Here is a 20,783-nt window from a genome sequence, read left to right as displayed (position 1 = left end):
TAAAAAGAGTGTCTTAATTCGCATGCGTTGCAAAGAGAGTGAGCATGAGCCATCTCCCAGTTTAACACTTCCTCGTGTATTCTTGCAGGGACTTCACACAGTAACTCATTAAAACGATGCATCCTAAACTTAAAATGAAAATTATTTCTTCATTAAGAAACAACTATTTCAATGGCCTACAGTTTAAGTTTAATAAACTAAACAACCCTTAATTCTTTGAGTGGTTAGTCTAGCTCAGTTCAGTGAATATGCTAATTTAAATTTACTTAACGAAAAGGCATTTCCTTTTATGAGTTCGGGAAACATTTACAGATTTGTTGATTTATTTATTTGACTGTCGGAAATCTATTGTGTAGATAAAACGTGACATAAGTGCATGTATTTCCCATGACCAAAGGCAGTTTTTACAAATCACAGAACATAGAAAGTCATTTTAAAAAAGACGTGGTCCAGTATGACCAGTGTGGGCCAGCCGGTCTGCCGGCTGTCCGAGCGACGCGTGTTCACACCTCTTTATGGTGCAGTGTTAAGTGTGACCCACACGCGCGAACGTGCCAAACTGTAGTGTCTGACTTGGCCCAGCAGGTGACCATGGAGTGCTTTCACACGGGCTCTGGATGGCCAGTGATCAGGTTTCCGAGTGGCTGAAGCGCATGAGAAAACTCATTGAATCGTAATGGTTAACCGTTGTAAATGTGTGTGTAACGACTGCACGCTTATCACCTTCCTCACATGAAAAATTCATTTTTTGCTCAATCTCCAACAGTTGTCGAAAAACAAAGGGACTAATGTATTTTTAAGATAACTTCCAGGTAGGTAACTTCCTGTGAAAAGCAGAGTACTAATTGTACTGTACAATGCTGCTGGATAAACAGCGATGCGAAGAATATTTTTTAAAAAACGGGTGCAAGAAAGAATACTATTCTGACCTCAGTGCACTTGTGACTGAATAATTTGTTGTTATTGGTTCGTGAGGTTTTGGCGCTGAAACCTTTGTGTTTGTACACCAGCATGGATTTTCATTCCTTCGACAGTCCTTCGCTCCTTACAACCTGAAAGAAGGGGAGAGGATTGTTATCACCTTTGGTTTCACAAGCATTTGCGCATAAATGTGCGGCAGTCTGACCGTCTGTACCTGTTCGAGCGCGGTTAATAGAATCACAATGCTAATGACGTCATGAACCACTGTCACAACGTCCGAGTTCACCCTACTCTTTCTCACGGACCTTTTTTTTCGGGTAGGCTAAAAGAGGTAGTGGCGAAAAAACGAAATGCCACTTTATCACTAGACTACGTCACTAGATTTAGACATCGGTTAGTTATTTTTTTAATCCTTAACACCACTAACATGGTGAGCATGCGGGCCATGAGCATACAGACCAGAATATATACACATTAACATATACGCATACTCTGTGAGCATGCAGCTCTTTAACCAGCCTGTGCAGTGTGTGGGTGTAAAGAGAACTTAACATGCATTTGAACATTGTAGCAGTGTCCCGTTTTAAGTATCACTCTCCCTATTTCACTGCTTATTTTAAAAAATAGAAATATACAAGGGGTGAAATATACAGATTCATACAGTTCCATTATAGAATATTATGTTCGTTATTTAATATAATGTTAAAATATAAAAGATAGAGTTGTCCAAGAGAGAGTTGTCTAAAATTGCCAGCAATGATCCGTTCAAGTTTCTAAGATGTGCAGGATTTATAGTATTGTATTATATTGTATTGTATTGGTCTGTGGCAGTGTACTGTATAGTACATACAGTGAGCTGTATAGTTACTCTTCTAGTAGGTAAAGTGTGGGTGTGGTGTAGAAATGCCCCTGTAGAAATGCCCCTGATGGCCTTGGGGCAGAAACAGTTACAGAACCGGCTGGTTCTGGACTTGCAGCTTCTGTATCTCCTGCGTCTCGGCAGCTGCAAGAACAGACAATGGCTCGGGTGGGTGTCCTTTACAATGTGATTATATATATATAAAATATATCACACTGCCCTTTCTTTCGAGGAGTGACAGTCTCCTTCACACTTCACTCTCCTTTGGGGAGTGATGTCTCCATCACACTGCATTCTCCTTTGTTGGAGTGACGTCTCCATCACACTGACTCTCTTTTGGGGAGTGACGTCTCCATCACACTGCACTCTCCTTTGGGTAGTGACGGTCTCCATTATACTGCACTCTCCTTTGGGGAGTGATTGTCTCCATCACACTGACTCTCTTTTGGGGAGTGACGTCTCCATCACACTTCACTCTCCTTTGGGGAGTGATGTCTCCATCACACTGCATTCTCCTTTGTTGGAGTGACGTCTCCATCACACTGACTCTCTTTTGGGGAGTGACGTCTCCATCACACTGCACTCTCCTTTGGGTAGTGACGGTCTCCATTATACTGCACTCTCCTTTGGGGAGTGATTGTCTCCATCACACTGACTCTCTTTTGGGGAGTGACGTCTCCATCACACTGCACTCTCCTTTGGGTAGTGACGGTCTCCATTATACTGCACTCTCCTTTGGGGAGTGATTGTCTCCATCACACTGACTCTCTTTTGGGGAGTGACGTCTCCATCACACTGCACTCTCCTTTGGGTAGTGACGGTCTCCATTATACTGCACTCTCCTTTGGGGAGTGACAGTCTCCTTCACACTTCACTCTCCTTTGGGGAGTGACAAACTCCATCACACTGCATTCTCCTTTGTTGCAGTGACATCTCCATCACACTGCACTCTCCTTTGTTGGAGTGACGTCTCCATCACACTGACTCTCTTTTGGGGAGTGACGTCTCCATCACACTTCACTCTCCTTTGGGGAGTGATGTCTCCATCACACTGCATTCTCCTTTGTTGGAGTGACGTCTCCATCACACTGACTCTCTTTTGGGGAGTGACGTCTCCATCACACTGCACTCTCCTTTGGGTAGTGACGGTCTCCATTATACTGCACTCTCCTTTGGGGAGTGATTGTCTCCATCACACTGACTCTCTTTTGGGGAGTGACGTCTCCATCACACTGCACTCTCCTTTGGGTAGTGACGGTCTCCATTATACTGCACTCTCCTTTGGGGAGTGATTGTCTCCATCACACTGACTCTCTTTTGGGGAGTGACGTCTCCATCACACTGCACTCTCCTTTGGGTAGTGACGGTCTCCATTATACTGCACTCTCCTTTGGGGAGTGACAGTCTCCTTCACACTTCACTCTCCTTTGGGGAGTGACAAACTCCATCACACTGCATTCTCCTTTGTTGCAGTGACATCTCCATCACACTGCACTCTCCTTTGTTGGAGTGACGTCTCCATCACACTGACTCTCCTTTGGGGAGTGATGTCTCCATCACACTGCACTCTCCTTTGGGTAGTGACGGTCTCCATTATACTGCACTCTCCTTTGGGGAGTGTTTGTCTCCATCACACTGACTCTCCTTAGGGGAGTGATAGTCTCCATTACACTGCATTCTCCTTTGGGGAGTGATGTTCTCTTTCACACATTGCCTACCACCTATACAGCCTGTGAACTGACTGACTGTGACTGGTTTAAGAATTGCATCCGCCACTCCGAACCTATTATTTACCTATATAAATGTGATTGCATCAGCCTTGTGTTGGTTGATAGGTGAGACGTTTTCTGTATCTATTTCCTTGACATTTGTGCATTTCATAATAAGACTGTTAGAAATTAACAGCTAACCCTAGTCTGAGACATGAAGACTGTACAATGGTAACTGGTGTAGTAGCATTTATGTTTCCCTTACTTGTTAATTATCTTAGCCTTGTAACTACAGGTACGAGAAACTCAATGAAAACTAGAAACTAGAAACCTCAAAGCAATTCCCCAGAAAATCTAAAAACAATTTGAAGTCCTAATAATTACATTCAATGCCACAAAAGTAAAGCCAAAGATTTTCTCTACAATCAAATTATTTTCTCATTTGAAAATTAGAAAACTTGTCTACAGTTTCAAACTACTTGATTACTATAATAATAATAATAAAAAAAACCAAGTAGTCCATGCTCAATAATTTACAAGGCCTCTCAAACTTATCAATCCTTAGATTTTGTAATTATGTTGATAGAAGTTAACACAGTTGGCAAATTTAAATTTCAATTGTTCTCTGAAGTGTTCAAGACATCTTGGTGTAGAAAGACACGTGGGAACGGTCTGCCAGTCTGTGTTCCACGGTTGACCAAATTCTAACAGGTAGCCTAATAAAAAAGTGCTAAAGTGTTTTTAATCTCTATATGCGAGTAAGAGTGCAAGACCAAGAGCTAATTCTCTGACTAACACGTGCTAGAAATTAGACTTGGTTTTTAAAAGGACGAGACGTCAGATGTTCGAGTGACGCGTGTTCACATCTCTTCACGGCGTTAAGTGCGGCCAACTCGCGCTTCCGAATAGGCGCAAGCGTGCCAAATAATGTCACCTGCGCAGCTGTCCTGTAGCTGCAACCTTGGCCCAGTAGGTAACCTTTCAGCGGTTTCACCAAAGTAGCGATTAGGACAGAGGTTAATCTGCGTTCACACAGACACTGGATGGCTAGTGCTCAGGTTTCAAAGCGTTTAGAGTGCATAAACCGGGTACAATCGTAATGTTCTTGTTAGAAATGCAAAACCATGGCACACTTAACACCTTTCCGCACGTAAAAGTGACCATTTTCAACTTTTTAAATCATCCAAGAGACAAAGGATGAAAACCTCTGAGCCGATGTAAATTCGTAGCACCTTGTGTAGCGACATTGTAGAACGCGTAAAAAGATTTGGGGACTCGTGCGTAAAAAGATTTGACCCATAAAAAAGGCTTCAGGCCAACGGTAGGTCAAAACACTGCTGCACTGACTTGCCCTCACGGTGCACTTTTGACCATCCAGAATTAACAAATTGTTGTTATAGGTTTATTGGTTTATGGTGGTGAAACTGTTCTATTTGTCCATCAGAACAGATTTTTAAAGAGGCCTACGTACCACCTTCGTCCCTCCTCTCCATTGTCGTACTTTGCACTCCCCTCGCCCGGGATGATTCCCACGGAAATGTGCGCCCGTTTGCCGTTGGCAGGGCAAGAGCAGCGCTATCGTCGTTAAAAGGCGTCAACAGAATCGTAATGCTAATGAAGCTATGAACCAAGGTGTGTGCGCTCTCACCACGCCCGAGTTCACCTTAGTCTTTCCCACGGGATTTTTTAGGGGGGGAGAGACGTAGTGGCGAAAAGCAAACGCCACTTGATCATATACATAAGAAGAGTAAGGCATGATTTAAATTGCTTTCATTTTATTTTAATACCGAGTCTAAGTAAATAGCCTATGTAAACACCGCGTCTGAGCTACGCGCTTGCTTGGCTTGTGTAGGTACGTGGAGACCCGTTTTTCTTTCTGGCCTTAAAGTATTTAAAACGTAACGTGGATTATTTAATCCCATACAAGCCGGTATAAATGTATATATGTATATAAGTCGGCACACGGCCGTGCTGCTCAACATTAGCGCACTTGGCACACGCTTGAGAATCACACCTTATTCTCGCCTGCTGTCATCATGGTTTAGCTACAGAGTTTCTGCAGGCTTTGATTTTGATGATCGAAAAGAAAAATTGCAAGTAGATTTTTCACAGGATTCAGGCTTCTCCATTCGTACTAGCTGCTTTCGTTTTTATGGGCTGAGGTTTTCCTTAAAATTCTGGATGCGCAGCGTGTATAGGCTACATCGGACAGTTGTGTTACAGAGGCGCTCACACCACTTTGCGAAGGTGTGACCACTTTGCGGATAAATCGTTCCGCTAGTATATTCCAAAGGCATCCGAAAGTGCGAGCTTCTAGTCTCGCAGTTGTAGTGTTATCGTGCTCATTCTTACACATTGCTTGCTACATCAGTATTCTGTTCCCACGAGAAAGTTTTTACCAAACTTTTCACGTTTGACTGTTATTTCGAGAGAAAATAATACAATTTTCTTTTTAAGTGTTGGCTCAGATAGTGTCAAATGTCAAATAGTTATTTATAATGAGTGTTATGACATTAATTGTGCTTTCTTCCATCACCACTAGACTAGTCTTTTTATGTTAAAACAGGGCCTGCTAGTACCACGATGGTAAAGTCCGTAACCGTATTTATATTACATTATAGATCAATATTCTTTTTACGTTAATATTTTATACATATATTTTACATGCTTTTCCTAGTGAGAAGAGACACAGTGTCCAGACACGCAGAAAGTAAAGATTATCTTAAATTTAGCCTTATGTTCAAATTATAAATAGTATTTTTAGAATTCGCCTGATTTCACATGCAGAGGTACAGAGTGCGATGTGAACGTGCGTCTTGGGGTCGTGAACTCGTCGAGAGTAGTCGATAGGGTGTGAAGGAACTAAAAGTATCGGATTAGCCTTTGTATTGACACTGTGCAATAAACCGGTACAATCTGGCCCATAAAGGGATAAGCAAATTATTGCAACTTAAAGCATCGTTGTAAACAAATAACCAACAACAAAGTTAAGGGGTTGTAGAATAGTCCATGTTCAGATACACAAGTATGTGTATGTATGTATACATGTACGTGTATATATATATATTATTAAATTTCATACATTATATCGTGAAACACAATTTGGGTGAATTATCACGGGACATCAAGGTAAAAAAAAACCTTAAAACCCTCACTGTATACACAAATCTTATCTAAAAATAAATATCTACGGTAGCATTTTAAGTTTTCGTTAAAATCTTATTGGTTTATAGTTTTCTTATCTTGGCATATATTATGAGGTCGATTTTAACCATCATGGGGCCATGAGAGGTCACTCCAACAGAAGGCTGAGTGCGTCACTGACACCTTTCAACCAACAGGAAGCTGGCAGCAATTCCCTATAAATAAGAGCAGTGACCACTACATTCATCACAGCTGAAGCGCCATTTACAGAAGGTTTAGCAGGGAATAATTCTGCACTGGTTTCTTCTGAATCCATTGGGGTTTTAATACAAGTCTCTTTTGGTGCTGCCCCGCGAGGAAAGGATATTTATCATGGGGACTCCAAAAATGGCAAATCGCAGAACATCCAAAAGAGTAAGTATTCCATTTTGGATATCACCATTTTTTTTTCATCAATTAAAGTTCCTTTAATGCTGTCGCATGAGTTAATTTTGTAATTTTCCTTTCGTTATCAAAACAAGTTTATATCTAAGATAAAAATATAAATACTTTTATATAAATCTTTCAAATTAACTCGTTAGTTCTAGTAACCTTCACAAACGTGGTAGCCTGTCTTACAATAAATGCTCAACAAATGTTGATATTTATATGTAATAAATTAGAAATAATCTTTGTCAAATTGATACGTTTATTAACAGATATTAAAACCAGTTATAGAGAAGAAACGGAGAGATCGGATTAACCAACGTTTAGATGAGTTACGCACTCTCCTTCTGGATAACACTCTGGACTCGGTACAGTTTCCAAGTTTCTACACACAGAACGGTCGCAGAAAAAAAAACAGCTGATTTACAGATTTAAAATCGTAACCGTTATCCATTCCATTTGAATTAAGTGTTTTTGTTCTTCCGCAGAGACTACAAAATCCTAAACTAGAAAAGGCAGAAATTCTAGAACTGACCGTCGACTACATCAAGAAGAAAGCTAGTAATATGAAGGAAAAGAAAGGTAACGTCTCACACCCACCAGAATCCAGAAAGGCAATCGTGATCTTTTAGACCCCACTGCAGTTCCATTAGCTCTACTTCACATAAAGCATAGCTGTTACACTTAGGCAAGTAACGTCACGTTTCAGTTATAGCACCCAAATATAGAGGGTCTTTCAGTGGGACACAAAAAAGTATCTTTATTCCTCCCTGATTGCTATGTTGTCTCGGGGAAACGTTGCTCTTACACGATGTTGTAAAATCACTTTGGCGATATCTCGCTAATGGCCAAGTTTTTGCAGAAGCTAAAAGTCAACATGGACCACGTGTGCGCAAAACACTACTTAAAACGTGCGCTGCAGAAGCAAATGGAACGTTACATATGGCCTTTTTCTCAAAATTATATATATAAGAATAGGGCCATATATATATATATATATATATATATATATATATATATATATATATATATATATATATATATATATATATATATATATAAAAACTCAATTGTTTCAAATATTTCATGTAAACAAATGAATAATTCGTTTTCTAATTTGAATTCATTTTCCCCTCTTTTCCAATTCTTTTACACATTTCATTCACGCAAACTTGTTTTCTTTCTTGAACTCTTGCCGTTCTCCCCCAAACACGTGCCCTGTCTCTAATGCTTCTCACCCCTTGATAAATCCATGGCTTCTGTTCTGTATCTATTCCTCACTTCTTTACATTTTGTCCAAATTCTTTGGTCCTCACCATTAACTATATCAATCGCTATGCCCACAATAACTCTTATGATCTTTCCACATCTGACACTTCTGCCTTTTATTACAATTGTATTTACTTTTAATTTATAACACCTTCACACCTGTAACCCTTTTGTACTTTTCTGCATCTGTATGTTCTTCTTCTGTTAATGTTCTCTCACTGTTACTATCGCTCTCCCCCTTTTCTCATTCCCGGGTTTTCCTCTTTCCTCTTTTCTCACTTACTGCATTTACGCCTTCTCTTCACTCCTCACACCTATCAGCAGACTCTAACAAGGACTTAGCTGCCCCTGCGCAGCCAGGCGGGAGACCCCGTCTACCCTGCATCACCCTCCACGACCCCGCCATGCTCCACGCCCAGGCGCCCGTCAAGCCCCTGTACACGGCAGGCTTCCAGGAGTGCATCTCACGCCTGGCCAGTTTCATTGACTGTGTTGAGCCCTCCCAGAGGGATGGCTTCATCCAGGGCCTGTGCCGCCACCTGGATACCCACACCGGTGCCCTCTCCCAGGTCAGAGCTCCCAGCCAGCCACCGCCCCACCCCTGGGGCCCCAGCCCAGAGCTGCACTGCAGGACGGATGTGTCCGCCATGGGGCCCGTGCGTGGAGCCACAGAGTCTTTCCCCTACGCCAGTAGCCTGTACCCCAGCTCGTTTGTCCTCCACCATCCCCACACTACAGGCCAGGCGATCTCACACCCCTACCCCTCCCCACCCTACTCTCTCTCCCCTCCGCCCTCCCCCTGCTACTCCAGCACGTCTCCGCCCTTCTCCACCTCGCCCACGTACCTCTCCATGCCCTGCCACTTCCCTTTCCCCCCATCCCTCTCTCCTCTCTCTTCCGATTCCTCATCCTCCTGCTTGGCAGCGTCCACCCCTGCGGTGAGCCTGGTGTCAGTGCCGCAGCCGTCCGCCCCGGTCGGGCCCCCGTCGCCGGCACGTGCGGCTGGCTCGTCTGCACCTTGTGCCTCGCGGACTCTGAGAAGAGCCTTGTTTCAGAATCAGCCACAGAGCCTCTGGAGGCCCTGGTGAGGAAGACCTCTACGACTCGCAGGCCTCCGATAGGGCTGCGGCTTGTCGCAGGCCCATGCTGGGGGTGGAGCTTGCAGAGAAACAGCTCGGTCACAGCTCAGGCTGTCCGAGAAGTAACCTCCCAGCATCCATACAGGGCAACACAGACTTGAGGCATCGCAGCTCCCATGTGTTGTAACAGCAAAAGGTGAGAGACAGGTTACTATGGCAACTCTGAAGCATGGTAGGGTGACTTAGCTGCAGTCACAGTTGTAAGAAGAGCTCGTTTTCTCGTGCCACTGCCGAACTTGAAGGGTTCTGCAGTTGCTGTCTCAGTCAGCATTCCTCTTTCCTCTCTGACTTTATCTACCTGCGCTCTCGTTTATCTTTATTGTATTCAAATCATGTAAATATATTTATTTTCCAGTTCATGTACAGCATTGTAAATTAATTGCACATTTTTCACTTAATAAAGCTATAATTTTTGTTAAGTTATAAATGTCTCAATATTTATTGATTTGTTTGTTTGTTTATTCAGTACTCCTGAGGAAAAGTTTAAGTTTTAATACCAGTAATTCACTCCTACCAGGAACACTCTTTTGAAAATCCTGTGATAAATTTTGAAAAATTGTTGCAACAACAAAGATGCATTGTTTGTATTTTAAGTCAACCATAAAATTAACTAGATGGCTTTTGAAAAATTATATTGTAAGTCTAGTCTGTATTCTTTTAGACCATTTGGACAGTTTCCGTCCTCAGCTTTAAGATAAAAGATGCAGCTTTTAAAGGTGCAGCTTTACCCCCCTCTAGTGGACAAATGGGACTCTTGCTATCTTTTCTCTACTTATATATAAGAGATTGGGCATTGGGCATGTTCAGACAAGTTCAAAAACTTGTAATGTCTTTTCAGAGATCCCTAATAATACTTTTTTGAAGTTTTTTTTTTAATCCAATGAACAGAGAAATTCACATATTTCAGATTTATTATCTCCAGTGAAAAAGGGAAGCATTTTTGACAAAATATTTTATACAAATAAAATAATCAAATGTTTACTTTGCTCCACACAAGCAGTTGGTTGGTTAAATTACTGCTGATAACCCACAGACTAAGATCATCTTAATTTACTTCCAAATCAGAGCACCTATTCTTATGTCGGTTCAAGGAAAAGCATTTAAAGTTCCACGACATGTATTTTTTAAAGGCTTCTATAGTATGGCTTCTGTCACCAATTCGAAAGGCCGTAATTGTGGTCTGCAGTATAGGCTATTGTGGAATGTGGAGTAGGCTATAGCAAGGTAGGCTTGTTGGTCCCAAAATAAAGTCACAAATTCCTTAATAAGCGTCAGTGGGATCTGTCACGTTCATCAGTAGCCTAATTTGGTCAGCAGCACAAAACTATTTATCATTACCCCTACATATGTACATGCCACTGAAAAATCTTATGGTGAGAAACGCACCTTGGGTAGCCTACATAGTTGAGGTCGTTTATTGTTTTAGGAGAACTACTCTGGTGGATCTGTGTATGGCATTATATGACAGTAGGCTAGCATACCTAAAATTAGATTCTAATTAGAGCACTTCCTCTCTCGTAGTAGTCATCCTATGCTGGACCTGCTAATGTTAGTTTATAGGTCTACATTAGAGGAAAACGTCGGTTAAATTCCTGGTACGTTAACCGTTATTGCTGTTGTAGTTGTTATTGTTTGTTTGCTTATTTTAATGCTCAACAACACCTTTAGAGCGAGTTTAAAATCAGCACAATACAAACGGGAAAGTTGCGGAAATTAAAAAATGCATTTCCCGGTAGCCTCTGAGGGTTAATCTGTTAACCACATACATTGGGGGGAGGGAACAGAAGCGGTTCATGAATTGATTGTATTTATTTTTGATACAAGTTAGTTTAGGCATAATGCTACGGTTGTTGCAAAAGTGAATAAATACCGTTTGTCATACATGCCAATAAATACCAAGTCTGTCCATGAAATCTCACAAACACAGATCTATTTACTCGTTTGGTGTGTAGAAGCTTAGTTGGACTTTTCGTTGCCTGTAAAGAAGCCTGAAAATAATTAAAAACAGTCAAAGGATTTTAACAATGGAAACACTTTCATAACCAAAATGATCCAAATCTACGTTTATTTGACGCCGAACATTAATATAAGACATATTAATATTTTCTGGTAGGTAGGTGACGTCGTAACAGAAATAAACGAGTTTTGTCCAGGCACCGGGCAGGTCTCCTATATAATGAAAAGTAGGGTAGGCCTTCCCTAAAGGTTAAACCATTGGTTTATGAAATGTAAGTTACGCGCTATCTCAGCAGCTATTGGCTGTATCGGTTGCTCGTCAAAATGCGCGAGGGCTCTAATACTATATAAAACGCAGGACCGCTGCTCACCAAAGCGAGATTCTGCAGATGAGTGGAAAGTTGGCTGCCATTGGCTAGATAGGAGTTTAAAACAAAACGAAAAAAAAAAAAAAAAAAAAAGAAACCGGTTGCGGTCATTATTATTCACATTTTCACACAGATCCATTGATTCCATATTTCTGTACATTTTTACTCATTCAATGTTTATTTTTGAGAGGTTGTGTCTCCTTAATCTGATTATTTTGATCTGTAATATGACGTTAGCCAGCAGCCATGCTAGCTAGCTAACTCACTGACGTTTGCTAGCCCGGAGCTGCTAGCGCTAGCGCGACAGTTGCTGGACTCACACGGGTGGTGTTTTTTTTCCTTCGCCGTAGAGAGAATAGCTGGAGAGGGAGGTGGGCAAGTGGGCTGTGTCGCTTTAAGAGAAGGCGGAGAGTAGCGACCGGACTGTTTGTGAGCCTACCGGGACCGGTCCTGAATAGACACTTTAAATTTTTTTTTTTTTTTACATTTTTCTTCTCTGTCCCATCGCTTTGAGCTTGGTCTTGGTGTAGCTATCACTTATTAATTAGTTCCGGGGAAATGTGACGCTCGGAGGCGGGTTTATACGAAATTACGGCGACCTCAAGAGTTTTGTGGAGGGCGGGTTACGCACAAGGCACGCACAAAAAAGGTGGGTTCATGCTTTCGGACGTAAAGGCAACGTTTACTTTCTTTTGCGGAGTCGCTGCTCTAGACACATGCATCTGATATTGGCAGTAGTTGAAATCAAGAAGCTTGATGTCTTGCCAACAGTTTGTTTTGGCTGTAAGTAACTGTACATTGAATGTACTTGCATATGGACGTGTGGTCTTGAGTCTTTGTTTTGGTAGAAAATTCTTCCTAAACTAGGGACGTCTATGTGCGTGTTAACTTATTGATGTTTTATCTTTTCTTTATGTTTCAGACCAATGTCCGTTCTCCCCATGCTAGCTGGCACGGTACTTACTCCAAGATGATAGAGATGTCCGTTGATAAAGAGACTGCTTTATCTGGCGATAAGTCGGGGGAACTCTCCTTTCCCCCACCACCCCAACAACTCACTGAACTTTCAGGACATTGCCCTAGGGACTCCCAGCGACCCCCAGAAACAACAGTCACAAACCTTGTCAGGGAAGATGAACACCTACCCAAAATGGCTGACACGGTCTGTCGGCCTGCAAGCGACGGTGTAGTGGCTGCAGCCGATCCCGCTTTGCAGAGCCAAAATGGCGTGCAGCAGCCCAGACCCCAGCATCAGCAGCGGCTGAACAAGCGTCGCAGCACGATGAGCAGCGGCTTCAAGCACCCCATGTTTGGCAAACGCCGTCGCCGTACCAACTCGGAGAGCGAGTCCGTCCTTCCCACCAACTTCCTCTTGGGCGGGAACATTTTTGACCCGCTCAACCTCAACAGTCTACTGGACGAGGAGGTGAACCGGGCGCTCAACGCTGAGACGCCCAAGTCTTCGCCCCTGCCAGCCAAGAGCAGAGACCCCGTTGAGATCTTGATCCCACGAGACATCACTGACCCGCTCAACTTGAATGGCTGCACAGCCGGGGACGGAGGGCTCCTGCTCACGCCCCTGAAGAGCAGCGGGGGCAGAAGGCGCCACCGGAACAGGCACCACGGCGGAGCTGGAGCAGCAGGAGGTGGAGCCGGGAGAGGGGGCGACGGTGCACCGACCCAGCCTGACCCGTCCGAGTCTGAGAGGGGTAAGACGAGTTCAGCTTTGCAAACAGAAGGAGCAGTAGAGTCCTCAGGCCTGCATTTCAAGTTGGGCAGTGTGGCGGACAGCCAGGAGCCCAAGGCCACAGTGGAGGAAGCAGTGGAGTCGAATTCCGTACCCGTCCGAGAGACGAAGTGTCCCAGTGGGCTGAGTTCTGTCCCCAGCCGAGAGGAGGGGGAGGAGAGTACCACCACTACACCTGTATCAGACACCACCACACTGACCATCCCTGCTACGCATGCCCCCACCGCCCCCTCCCACCGGCAGCGCAAACGCAGGCGCACCACCAGCAGGTCCGAGAGCAGTGGCGCCCCTTGCTGGGACAAGACCCGACCTCCAGGTTCTGCTCCTGGATCAGTACGACCCCCTCAGCCTGTTCACACCCCAGCCACGGGCACTCAGGCTGGGTCCAGTGACCGGCCGCATCAGCCTCCCAACCACCGGAGGCAGCAGAGGACCCCTAGTCGGCAGAAACCCAAACAACAACAACAACAGCAGCAGCAGCAGCAGAAGTTTCAGTATGGCAACTACAACAAGTACTATGGCTACCGGAACCCAGGCTTGAGTGAGGACCCTCGGGTGCATGTCCTACAGTCCGAGTGGTTCCAGGGCAAGGCCGTGCTGGACCTGGGCTGCAACACAGGTCACCTGACCCTGTCCATCGCCAAGAGCTGGCGCCCAGCACGCATCGTGGGTCTAGACATAGATGGGAGGCTGATCCACGCGGCCCGACAGAACATCCGGCACTACCTCTCCGAGGTGCACACGCTTCAGGCTCGCTGCGCCGGCCACAGTGACAGGAGCAGAGCGAAAGGGGCCATGGTGGCACAAGGAGGAGGAGGGCTGGAGGCAGAGGGTGGCAAAGCCGGGGAGAAGGCGGAGGAGGAGGATGGCATGGAGGTGGAGGAGCAAAGAACGAAGGCTGAAAAAGGAGAGGGAGAGAGTGAGGGAATGGCGGCCCAGGATCCGGAGACGGACACGCCTCGAGAGGGAGACGACGTCCCGGAGACGGGATGGGTCGAAGGAGAGAGCGCGGCTGTGGAGACGACGGGCCATCCGGGTAGTGAGAAAGTGGGCAAGAAGGGAGATGTGGCCTCCCCCAACGGGAATCATGTATTCCCTGTCTCCCTCCGCATGTCCAGGGGGCCCATCGCTGCACCTCCGCTCCCCGACACACACACCTTGCCACCGGGCGACTTCCCTGCTAACGTCACCTTTGTGAAGGTAAAGGTGGAATGCTTGAAACATGGCGTCCCTCTGTGCAGCAGATGATGATGATGATGATGATAAAATCTGAGGGGACTCGGTCTCACAGGTTCTAGTGTAGTTAGATTTTTATTCAGTGTGTACGACCAGTCATCAGTTGTCTTTATGCACTGTTCAGCCTGTGCGTGTGTGAGCCCAGCAGAAGCGCCTTTCTCTTGGGTTTCAGGATGATGGAGCACTGACTGGTTTTGGCTGTAAAGACAGAGGCGGCCAGTCTGACGGCTTCAGAGTACTGTTCAGCCAGTACTGCTGTTTGCTCTCTAAAAGACTGCAAACTCCTTCAGTCTCTCTCTCTCTCTGTCTCTCTGTTGCGCGAGTGTCCGTGTCTGGTGTCGGATAGTGCACATTAGTAAGCTGGACGTGAACTATTAGCTTAGCCTAGCCTACCGTTTTCAATGGTGAGGCCTTAATCTCACGCCAACTTCTGCACTGAAGCGTAAGGCGTTAGCTTAGCTCGTTGTTAGCTTAGCATAATCAGTGCTTTGTATTTGGGTTTGATTTTTGCGATGACGTGATCTCTCCTCTCGCGACACTAACATGTTGCGCTATGGCTTATTTTGATGGTGGGTGTGGCAGAGTTGCTCAACTATTACCAATGTTTGTGTGCGTGCGCGTGTTTGTTTTTATCTATCAATCTGTCCATTTGCATCACTACATAGAAATAATTACGCGCGTGCGTCTCTTTCCTATTACTCATATGTGCTTACAATATGCATTTGAATCCGTTTCAAACGAACAACTGTATTGGCCTGGCAAGTTTGCATTGCTCATCTCATGTTCTCTCTCTCTCTCTCTCTCTCTCTCTCTCTCTCTCTCTCTCTCTTTCTCTCTTTCTCTCTTTCTCTCTCTCTTTCTCTTTCTTTCTCTTTCTTCCAACCCCCCCCCCCCCCCCAGGGGAACTATGTGCTGGAGAGTGACTTACTGCTCCAGACCCAGAGGGAAGAGTTTGATGTAGTTCTGTGTTTGAGTGTCACCAAGTGGGTGCACCTGAACTGGGGCGATGCTGGCCTCAAGCGCCTTTTCCATCGAGTCTATCACCACCTCCGCCCTGGTGGACTCTTCATCCTTGAACCGCAGCCCTGGTCCTCCTACAGCAAGAGGAAGAAACTCACGGTAAACACACACATACATGCCCACAGTCCTGCTAGGTGACTGTCAAAGACTTTAGTGGAGGGATCTCCAGCCCTCCAACAGGGAACATAACATTACTCTTCAGCAGAGTTTAGCTCAAACTCAAAACACACAGAAAAAGTGAGCTATCAGGAAGCTGTTGTCAGGTTTGGGTTTGAGCGGAATTGTACAGGAAGGTAATGTTCCTCCATTTACATTTACAGCATTTGGTAGACACCTTTTGTCCAGAGCAGTGTACAGAAGTGCTTTGTAGTCTGTCAAATGCATGTCCTCATGCGCGCATATGTCAGTGTCAAGAATACGGTCAGGCCCTAGCTAGAGTGGAAAACAGTACAAGTTGTTCGTTTGTTGTGGTGGGGTGTTTCTATTTATTTATTTATTTTTAAAATTATTATTATTTATTTAAGTGCTTGGTGAGTCGTCTTTGTTCATTACACCACTTGGTGCCAGGACAGACGTTCTCTCCTGTGGAGGACAGTCAGACATAAATGCAGTAGTGTTTTCCTTGCTGGATTCACCCGATTGGCTAATGACAACGTCCTTCAGGGGGCTGATGCTGTTCTTTAGTGTGTGTGAGAACACAGATGAAGCTTGCTGTGAGGCTACATAAATGCTGCTGAGGGTTCCTTTCCTCTGTAGTAGCATTTCTCCACCCAGTCCCAGGACCGTGTACCTTCCTTTATTTAGGAATGAGTTGACAGAGTTGCCTGCCATTTGCATTAACTGATGTAATACCCACTAGTGATCACTGAACGCAAGATTGGATTCCACATCCAGACAGGAAGATGTCTACAGGCGGCAATCTCACTGTTGACCTCAGAGAACGTGAGTTTGAAAGGCCAGAGTTGCATTATTCACTGTGTGGTAGCTCTAGACTAGAAAGTAAAGTCGCACTCAGAGGCGGTTGTGTACAGGCGGATGTTGATGTGGAAGGACCGATAGCAGGGTGAGATGGTAGAGTAACATAGTATGAAAGTGTGACAAACCCACACAGCTTAGAAAATGACTGAGATGGAAAGAGCTGTGGCAGAATCGTCTGATAGCACTCAGCCCTGCGTTAAGCCTGCTGTGAACATGTCTCAGCTGTGATCGTATCTGGGCTGTGAACATATCTGCATGGCAAACCAAACATTCCCAGACACTCTTAGGCCATGTCATGATGGCAGTTAGTCAGCTCTGAATTTTTATCTTGTGGTGTCAGTTCTGCTGCAAATTTGATACTTTATGAAGCTTACAAACAGAAGTGACTTCTGACTTGCCAAGGACAAGACTGTTGTCTCTTAATTCACCTAATGTATGTACAGTGTGTCCCTCAGGTGCAGTAGATTAGTGATGTATAAAAAAACCTTCAAAACACACTGGTGGAATTGAAGTTCTTTCTTATGTTAACATTGTTAGGTGTTTCCATTATTATTCTGTAATTCCTTTTATATACTTATTCGGGGGAATGGGTGCTGGACATGGTTTGAGCAAGTGGCAGATCAGCAGAAATGAATAACAGAAACTGAGGGAAAAGCCATCAGTGCATGTGAGTGTGCACCCAGGGTTCTGCTGGCTGCTGCTCTCCTGGTAGTTGGTGTCCCATTGGTCTGAAACATTCTCTCTGTGCACTGTGCTGTGGGGGCCAGCTGGCTGGGATTGCACCACTACCCTTCCTAGCTGCTGTTACTTTCCCCACTGCAGGGCTCACACTGGCCATGGGCAAATCCCCACTACCCCATTGGGGGTTTGGAGAAACGTCCCTCTACATGGGCGCAGTGGCCTCTCCGGGCCGGCACTGACCTGCTCCCGTCAGTGTGTGAGGGGACGGCCATGTATGTGGGAGAATCCTCGTTGAGTGTTGAGACGCATTGAACAACCCCTGTGGTGCATAGATGGTGGAAGATGGCTTGAGGATATGTCTGTAGCTATGACGCCATAAGGTCCCAGTCTTGCTGGTGAGGGTCACTGCAGTAATGTGTGGGTTTTGACTTGTTTGCAGGAGGCTATCTATAAGAACTATTACAGCATCCGATTCAAGCCGGAGCAGTTTTCCGCCTATCTGACCACTGAGGTTGGTTTTTCCAGCTATGAGCTCATCGGAACCCCAAAGAGCTCAAACAGAGGTCAGTGACCTAAATTTGGAATCATTCTAATATTGTAGAATCCTTCTTCCTGTTCTGCTCTCTTGTCCTGACATGGTTATAGATTTCCTAAAAATTGGCATTTTTCAATGTACATGTAAGACAACACTTTCAGTATAAAAGGTTACTAAAAACCGATGTTTGGAGCATGCATTGTAAACCTTAAATGCTTACTTGATGTATAATTTAAACAGAAAAATGGACATCTGTCTAATTTCATATTAATAAATAATGAAAAGAACATGATTTAGGCTTGGAAACTCAGGTTAGGCTGATTGTGTGAATTAAGTTCTCGTTCCATTTTTTTTTTTAATTCTAATCCTGTCCAACAGGTTTCCAAAGACCGATCTACCTGTTTCACAAAGGATCTGCTCCTCAAAAGTGAGGTTTTCAAAACTGAGCTGCCTACAGATCATTCACACACACAGGAGAAGGTTTGCTAGGACATGTCTGCCAGCGGATCGCAACCAAGGCATCAACTAAACATCCTTTTGTACGTTTCAAATTGGGGTCAAGGGAGCGTTTGGACTTCAGGGAATTTGAACCTGTCTTTCATACTCCGTGTGATTGGGGGAAGGGAGGTAAATGGGTATGGGGGGCAACAGCATTCTGTTGCCCAGATGACCCCCTCATCACTGCCCCCTGCAGGGTGTCTGTAGCAAGCCACTCTGTTGCCCTACTATAACTCATGACTTGTAGCAAAGAAGAACCAGGATCTTCACAGAAAGACCCATGGGTAAAGTTCCTCCCTTCACAGAAAGAGTTGTAGTGTTCCAGCTTTTTAAACTGATCACACCTGATCCATTCTGACCGCCCATAACGAATGGGGCGTGTGTGCACGCGCGCATTTTGCTTTGTTTTGCCCCCTGATGTTTAAGCAGAGGATTTGGATTTGTTTAAATTGTTGCTTGTACAATGTCTGTTGGATTGTACTTTCTTTCCTCCAGCTGGAGTCTGGTGTTCACTTCTGGGTTTTTTTTGTGTTTTTTTGTTTTTGTCCTTGGAAAGTCTGAAACAAATGCAGTTGCCAGCTCGTAGACACTGGTGTGATAGTGCAGGGTGATGTGGGAGCAGGCCTACGACTGAACAGGAATGTCTTTTTTAGACTAATACACATGCTCAAACTGTAACCCCACTCCCCCTATGGCCAACTCTTAATTCTCACACATTTAAAGTCTAACTTCATGACTCCTTCTCCAATAAAACCTCATTTTGGAACATTTTGCTTTCTGCTAGTTTGAAAGCTGCACCAATGAATCAGATCACTTCATTAAGAGGGGTGTGGTAGGGTGGGCATTAGCACCTGTGGGTCTTTAACAGCCAGGAGTTATTTCAGTGTGTGCGTGTTGGTTCTAGTTTTAGCATTTGTAGCCACGTCAAAATAGTTGGTTTTGTACGTGCGGATGTTGCTATACCGATACCGTGACTCAGAAGAGCGACGCTAGTATGAAACTGGTCGTTCTGCAGATTAGTTGACATCGCAAGGGAGCCTAAACGATGGTCTTTAGAAGTGTGAAACGTGACCCCTATGTCTGAATATTTAGATACTTAGCGTGTGGCTCATAAAGTGGTTGTAGAGAAAAGGTGAGCCTTCATTACCGCTCTCGCGCAGAGGAAACCAGTAGGCGCGCGAACGCACACTCACTCAATTAGCCACATGCATTTAGCGAGAAAAGGTAGGGACCGCAGCTCGGATTTGGATGACCTCAGCGGGTTTTGTGGTCGGCTCTTCGACTGCACTTTTCAGCAAGGTATTCTGAGCGTGCAAATCCCAAGACGAAATAACGGCCGGTTTAACTCGTTTGCAGTGGAATCCCGTTTTCTTTCCCTTCCCCGCACCACGTCCTCCCCTGCCGCAAGGCGGCGGCCTGTTCGGATTTCGAGCCGAGCAGACGAGCCATGAAACTACGCGGCGCTTTTTCGGCGCTCGGATCCTGCCGCCTGTGCACGGACGAGGGCGTCGGTCCCCCGGGAACGGGACCGAGTCCGGACCTGGACAGAGCTGTACTCTATCGCACTCGACTGATTTCCAGTCGAGTATTTTATAAACGAGGTATAAATCCTTACTGAAGCAGCTGAATGTTAAACAGAAAGATGTTTGTTGAAATCAATAAATAATTGTAGTTGGATAATAAACCACGTTCCTTTCTTTTACCGTGTCTATTCTTAAACGGTTTCTGGTTATTTGAAATGTTTATTCAGGACTAGCTTTTAATAAGTAGTCACGTAAGCATTTATAGCGCACCTATCTGTAGCCCAACTGCGCAACCCTCCCGTATTATGAATCTTACACAACCTCCATAACAGAATCCCACAGCAGGAACAGAAACCCCTCTAGTCACGTGTCTCCTTGACCCTCTAGTGGTCATTCTGAGATGAGAGCTGCTTGGTCTCGTCGCGCTCTTCATGTGGCGTGATGTGTCCGCCCGTGTCCACCAGGTGGCTACCCCAGCTTTTAAAATAGGCTGTGGTACGAGATGTCATTGCCAAATCGTGTCACTTGGACAACATTACTAGTACTGCTAAAGCTATAAAAAACTTGTTTAATATTTTAGTTACCAACCGGGACTACCGTGTGTGCCTTTGTATGTTTGAATGCTTGTTTTTGTCTGTTTTGTATGCTGTCTTTATATTTGTGCTTTTCTCATAGAAAAAAACAAACAAACATTCTAGCTTGCACCAAACTTCTGGCATCTGGGAATGATGTGGTCAGCCAGTGTTCATGGTACCATCTATAAATGCCATCTCC

General features: G+C 44.8%; 2 protein-coding genes across 4 annotated transcripts; both read left to right on the top strand.

The window, feature by feature from the left end:
• Window positions 1-6,944: 6,944 nt before the first annotated feature.
• Window positions 6,945-9,846, top strand: her1 (hairy-related 1). Its single transcript, XM_027025236.2, has 4 exons — window positions 6,945-7,047; window positions 7,332-7,427; window positions 7,548-7,641; window positions 8,653-9,846. The coding sequence occupies exons 1-4, from the start codon at window positions 7,006-7,008 to the stop codon at window positions 9,414-9,416; spliced, it is 996 nt and encodes a 331-aa protein (XP_026881037.2). The 5' UTR covers window positions 6,945-7,005; the 3' UTR covers window positions 9,417-9,846.
• Window positions 9,847-10,972: 1,126 nt separating this feature from the next.
• Window positions 10,973-20,186, top strand: mepce (methylphosphate capping enzyme). 3 transcript variants are annotated; one of them, XM_027025232.2, is made up of 5 exons: window positions 10,973-11,062; window positions 12,714-14,738; window positions 15,675-15,893; window positions 17,893-18,016; window positions 18,367-20,186. In XM_027025232.2, the coding sequence occupies exons 2-5, from the start codon at window positions 12,762-12,764 to the stop codon at window positions 18,417-18,419; spliced, it is 2,373 nt and encodes a 790-aa protein (XP_026881033.2). In that variant the 5' UTR covers window positions 10,973-11,062; window positions 12,714-12,761; the 3' UTR covers window positions 18,420-20,186. The 3 variants fall into 3 exon arrangements, with proteins under 3 accessions (XP_026881033.2, XP_026881032.2, XP_026881031.2); XM_027025231.2 differs by lacking the exon at window positions 10,973-11,062 and adding an exon at window positions 11,884-12,440; XM_027025230.2 differs by lacking the exon at window positions 10,973-11,062 and adding an exon at window positions 12,451-12,574.
• Window positions 20,187-20,783: the final 597 nt, after the last annotated feature.

This window comes from Electrophorus electricus, chromosome 6 (genome assembly GCF_013358815.1).
Source record: "Electrophorus electricus isolate fEleEle1 chromosome 6, fEleEle1.pri, whole genome shotgun sequence".
Classification (NCBI taxonomy): domain Eukaryota; kingdom Metazoa; phylum Chordata; class Actinopteri; order Gymnotiformes; family Gymnotidae; genus Electrophorus; species Electrophorus electricus.
Note: the sequence above shows the minus strand (reverse complement) of the source record. Positions and strands in the feature narration are given on the sequence as shown.

Coding starts and splice junctions, on each gene's coding strand:
- mepce (XM_027025230.2), top strand. CDS start 12,548: ATGTCTTGCCAACAGTTTGTTTTGGCT. Junction 15,894..17,892: donor GCAAGAGGAAGAAACTCACG/GTAAACACACAC, acceptor ACTTGTTTGCAG/GAGGCTATCTATAAGAACTA. Junction 18,017..18,366: donor CCCAAAGAGCTCAAACAGAG/GTCAGTGACCTA, acceptor CCTGTCCAACAG/GTTTCCAAAGACCGATCTAC.
- her1 (XM_027025236.2), top strand. CDS start 7,006: ATGGGGACTCCAAAAATGGCAAATCGCAGAACATCCAAAAGA. Junction 7,428..7,547: donor TGGATAACACTCTGGACTCG/GTACAGTTTCCA, acceptor GTTCTTCCGCAG/AGACTACAAAATCCTAAACT. Junction 7,642..8,652: donor TAATATGAAGGAAAAGAAAG/GTAACGTCTCAC, acceptor ACCTATCAGCAG/ACTCTAACAAGGACTTAGCT.